The sequence below is a fragment of the Jatropha curcas genome, chromosome 7 (assembly GCF_041381405.1).
Source record: "Jatropha curcas cultivar XTBG-Jc1 chromosome 7, XTBG_Jcur_1.0, whole genome shotgun sequence".
NCBI classification, from domain to species: Eukaryota; Viridiplantae; Streptophyta; class Magnoliopsida; order Malpighiales; family Euphorbiaceae; genus Jatropha; species Jatropha curcas.
This window is the reverse complement of record NC_143157.1, coordinates 7845916-7851710: the sequence shown is the minus strand read 5'-3', so window position 1 is coordinate 7851710 and position 5795 is coordinate 7845916. Positions and strand designations below refer to the sequence as shown.

General features: G+C 26.1%; 1 protein-coding gene across 1 annotated transcript; it reads right to left on the bottom strand.

Moving 5' to 3' along the window:
- Positions 1 to 280: 280 nt before the first annotated feature.
- Positions 281 to 5124, bottom strand: LOC149494655 (protein SRG1-like). Its single transcript, XM_089723658.1, has 4 exons — positions 4843 to 5124; positions 1538 to 1785; positions 864 to 1188; positions 281 to 777 (listed from the first exon to the last, which is right to left on the bottom strand). The coding sequence occupies exons 1-4, from the start codon at positions 5065 to 5067 to the stop codon at positions 529 to 531; spliced, it is 1047 nt and encodes a 348-aa protein (XP_089579784.1). The 5' UTR covers positions 5068 to 5124; the 3' UTR covers positions 281 to 528.
- Positions 5125 to 5795: the final 671 nt, after the last annotated feature.

Sequence of the window (5795 nt, the reverse complement as noted above, 5' to 3'; positions counted from 1 at the left end):
ATATCAAGTCGAAATATCACTTATGTAACGATCATTTGAGTCTTCCATACACTCTCTATGGATTCTTTATGTAGTCAATTCAATGAACTTATCATTATTAATAAATACTTATATATTAGTTATAGGTGTTTCATAAATACTTTAACCTATGAGAACAACTACTTTCTTTTATAAAGGAAAGAATATAATAGTTATAGGTATTTCATATATACTCATAATTATAATTTCCTTAGAAAAGTAATATAATCTCATAGACTTAATCTTTACTCAATTTCATTAATTGAATATTAAGATAAATAATGTATTTATTAATTACTAAAATCTATAATACATGAAATGTTAATGTCCACATGTAACCGTGTAATTGGCTACAGAGCTACATACACTAACATATATAAATAACTAATAGCTTCTAGTTGAATGTTATTAAAGCATTTCAAAAATTATATTCCAACTTTTAGCATATATAAATATGATATAATATTTGACGATTGTTTTGTCTAGTAAGCATAATTGAATTTTGAGCAACTATTCTCCTATTCTCAGGGTATCAAGATAAGATTTGCTATGGAGTTCACGAGCAAATAGGCCCTGAAAATATTCTTCAACTCCTATTCTCTTAAACAATTGTGGAGTTTGTTTAGTGATCAAACTGGATGCTGGCCCTATTTCAGCACTATATCTTGGAGCATAAAATGTTGCAATTGAGAGTCTTTCCTTTTCTGAATTCACTGTTGCTCTGTGCTCAATGCTACTGTAAGTCCCATTGGTTACAATCTGTATGTCATTCATAAGTGAAATAATTAAAGAACACGTAAATAAATTATGAGTCCTAGAAAATACTACCAATCATAGTAAAATACCTCTAAAATGTCCCCAATATTGATGATAAAGGCATTAGGGAAGGGCTTAACAGAAAGCCACTTATTGTCTTTCTTAATTTGGAGACCTTCTACTTCATTAACTTGAAGGAGGATTGTGAGACCAGAGGCATCTGAATGTGGTGTAAGACCAATGACTTTGTCCGGTTGAAGACATGGAGGGTAATAGTTCATCCTCATTGACTGATGTCCATCTTCAAAAATCTCTTTCATTTCATCTACCTCCATGTGTAGTGCTTTAGCCATATGTGCTAGAATAACCATGGCTAAATTTTTTACTGCCGTTGAATAAGTATCCAAGGTGTCTCTACAACAAGATAAGTTTCAACTGATTAGCTAATAGATTATCTAACTAAATGGAAACAACTAATTTAGTTTTGATAGGAAAAAGCTAAAAGTTTTTCTATTTGGTTCAATTTTTGAAAGATCTAAAAACCAAACTAATTTAACCTGAAAAATAGGTCAAAATCCGAAAAATTAAACCACACTAAACTGACTCTTTATATAGACAATTTGTTTTGGTTCAATTTTTCTTATAAAAAAAGTTTAGTTTATTTGTTTTTTATATTGGTTTGATTAGGTTGAATCAAATGCCTGCCCCAATTAGCTACAACAAGAAAAATAAAGAATGACAGAATATAGAAGATAAAGATGACCTCAAAGGAAGAGGGAAGTTTGGAAATAAATGGGGTTTTCTTGCATGAATTGGTTGGGTGACCATGAAGAAAAGATCACCCCAGTCAAGCTTTTGGTCCTCAGATACAACAAAGGCTTGCCCAAAACCCTCTACTTCTCCTGGATATTGCCAAAACTTTTTCTTTTCTTCCATTGAGAGATTGAACAAGTCCTTAACCTCCTTCTTTATCTTCTCTAGAAGTGAATATTCCACCTCATGGTTTACCAGCTGCAAAAAATGTTTGTCATGTTAGATTAATTATTTCACTATAGTTTGCTACTTTAAATCAAATTTATTATTTATCATTACATAAATTAATTTTATTATAATTTCTCAAACTTATAAATATTATTTGTAAAAATCATCTTATCACAAATGCTTGCTTAAAAACACTTTTTTTTTTTTTTTTTTTGAAAATCACAACGATATAAAAGATTTATTGACTTTACTAATTTGAATTCACACTGAATAGGTTCTCGAAGGGAATAAATGCTAACTACCAAATTTCAAGAGTGCTCCATATAGGCTCTATACCTAAATTCGGTACTTTTTCTCATTTAATATTAAAGAATTAAATTATTTCTTGTCTCTCTCTCATACATGAACCAAGTTTTATTTCAAAAAATAAAGAATTAAATTAAAAACTGTATTTATGATTTTTAATTGAATAATAAAAATAATATAGCCATAAGAAAAATTACTAAATGCACTACAATATATTACCCTTTTAATAAAAAGATCTATATATTGTTGAATCAGTTTCCACGAGTCAAATTTGACCATTCATATCTACTGGAAAAAAGAGAGATGCATCTATGAATAGTCAAAGCCACCAAACATGATAGGATATTTTGTGAGGGAAGAACGTGTTTTATATATGAAAAAAAATTTAATTTTCACCCTTTTTTTACCTTAATAATAAAATTAAAATATATGTTTATTTAATTCTTTAATTTCACGTTATTTAATTCCTTAAGCATAAATAAAACTCAGATATAGAATTATATTTATTACAAAAAATTATAAAAAGTTATAGCTCAATTCGTATACAATTTATATATTATCGTTTAATAATATATTTTCCACGAATAACCTTCAACATTTAGACTTTAGAAAAAATTGTATAAATAGCTATATAAAAATAGCTATTAACGTTTTAAGTTATCTAATGTCCTTCTTGTCATTAGATAACGTTTACTAATGTCCTTCTCGTCATTTTAAGTTATGTAATTTAAACCGCTATATAAATAGCTACATTGTTAGCTATAACGACTAACACCTAATATTCTCTAACAGATCCTAAATATTAAAACAATTAATATTGCCAAATAGATCTTAAATAACTTGTTAATTATCTAAGCAATAAATACTTATTTAGTGGAGATACCAAAAAGATAAGAATAAAATTAGAAGATATTAAAAAATATCTTCCATCCCATAACTCTTGGTTTAGTTTGGCATTCACACATATTAAAAAATATATAGTTATTATAACTACAATATACTTTTTTCTCAGGTTTGTTTTTAATATAAACTTATATTAATTATTAAATAATTCATGCTATTCTATTTTAATTAATTGGCTTGTATTAAATTAATTTTCAAACTAATCAAAATTTAATCCTTAAATCAAGAAGCAAGAAAAATAAAAGTTACAGATTCTATTATAATACATGGTTCTATTGATAAAAATGAAAAATAATAGGGACTAAATAAAAAACATAAAAATTAACTTTTTCTCTGAAAATAAGAAAATAATTTGAAACAAATGAAAAATAAATACTTAGAATTTTAGAATTTTAAAGGGATGATGGCGATGCCTTCATCCTATCCCAATCTATGATTGGAAGAGAATTTGGTTCTTTGTATTTGGCAGCCGAACATTTGCCTAAATATATAAATTTAGCTCAAGTCTTTTCACAAAAAATCTTGTGACATTCTTAATTTTTACTTTGACCAATTGAACATTTCAAATCATAAAAGTAGACTTATTAGAAATATTTTACTTGATTATTAAACACCTAAATTTATAAAATTAGATTGATTAAATAATTATTGAATAATTAAAAAATATAAAGATTATTATTTCAGAAGTTATATTAATCACATATCAATTAACATTTTGCATATAAAACAAAAAAAAAAAAAAAAACCTTAAAAAGATTGATATTTTTAGTATAGGGTATGAAATTATTTAAAAAAATAATAAAATTCAAAGTGTCGTGAGATCGACTCTAAAATTCAGAGCTCCATAAAATTTTTTTTTTCTAAGAGCTAAATTATATATTCTCCTACAGCATTATTTTATAACTTTTGGTTGCTATTACAGCTAGCATGAAATCTACTGGTGGTAGGCTTTGAAATATCTGTTGGTATTTGGTTTTTGTCTTTGTCATGAGATCAATTAAATCTTTTGTTCTTCCAGAAAGCTAAAAATAGATAATATAAATTTTTTTTATGGGCCCATAAGTGGTTGCAACCTCCATTTCTTTTGGTAGTCTCCTTTCACATAAGAAAAACAAATATCTATTATACATTTGCAACTAAATAAAAAATAAAAAAGCTTACTCTTTCTTTTTGTGAATTGGTAAAGACTCACTTTGAAAAACCTCATTATATATATATATATATATATATATATATATATATATATAATTCATATTAAAATTTTATCTTCATGATAGAAGGACTTTCATATATTATAATTATAAAGATCTCAAAGCAGTTAAATATTAATCCTAAATTTCTTTTTTCAACATTATCCAAAACATTTTTTTACAGTGTTCAGTAACATAACATTTGAAGTAACTTTTGAAGCTTAAAGTAGGCATTTTATAAAAGGTTAACTCCTCTAATATTTAGGGTCAGTTTAGTAAAATTAGTTTTTTTGGTAACTTTTAGTTGTTAGCTGTTTGAGTAGCTTTTTCATAAAATACTAAAAGTTAAACGTTATATGGATTAACTTTTTATACAACACTAACTTAACCTATAAAAGTTAGTTCAAACACTATATTACCAAACATTGTAAAAAATATAACATTTTAGTGTTTTGACTGGTCAAAATGCCAAAGACAGCTTAAAAAGTTCTTGCCGAACAAAACTTTAGATTTTACTGTTTTATGACAAGTTATTTAAACGGCTAAACCCTACTAAAACAACTAACAGCTACCAACATAACTAATTTTGACGAACATACCCCGTATATAGATTAGCATATAACTGAAGATAGTACAGTGATTGGTAAGCGATTGCAAATATGAATAATTGGTGTCTATTTACATATACCTGGAAGAAACCCCAGTGTCTGCAAGCATAGTGAAGTTTGTCCAATTCAGATTCCTGAGAGAGTAGCTTCTGCATATCAACAACTGGAATCTCCATAACTGAAACACCACTATCAGATTCCTGGCGTATGTATCTTGGAGGAATAACATCTGTTTGCACTTTAGCTAATTCCTGAACAGAAGGAACAATAAGAGAGCTCCCAAGATTCACCATTTTTGCTTCCATATCCTGCAATTTTATGTTATGTTTTGAGTAGGAGACAAAGTTGCTAATTTTTATGGAGTGGACACTGCAAAGAGTTAGGCAGCCACTATATATATATAAACCAAGACAAGATGTTACCATCGAAGCTATGTCAAAAAAACACACTTCTAGAAAATTGACTTTTTTTACACTAAAATAATGCAATCTCAAAATGAAAAATGTATATGGTTGAACTTGCAAGAATTATCTATGTGGATCATAGTGATTGTTGATATTTTATCCAAATCTTTTTCATGGTGAGATGCTGATGATGAGATGATGATGTTTCATTTTTTATTTTTTGAAAGTCAAAATCTATTAAGAAGCTTCTTAAATTTTTAATTTGAAATATTCTTTTTAATTTTTGTCAAACTTAGAAACATTTTTAACGAAAATATTTTAGGATATAGATAAAAAAAAAGAAAATATATTCTTTTTTTTATATTTGTATGATTTGATTGGACATATTTTTTAAAAATAAATTTGCAAATAAAATATATATAATATTTTATTTAGGAGAGATAAAAAAAGAAGAAAAAAGTATATTATTTTTATTAATATTTTTTCTTTATATTTATAAGATTTCATTGGATATATTTTTTGAAAAAGTAAATTTTCAAAGAAAAATTTACATAATAAAATTGATAAATAGTTGAAAATTTTAATTTAAAAAATATATATAATATTTTATTCATATATTTACATCTATA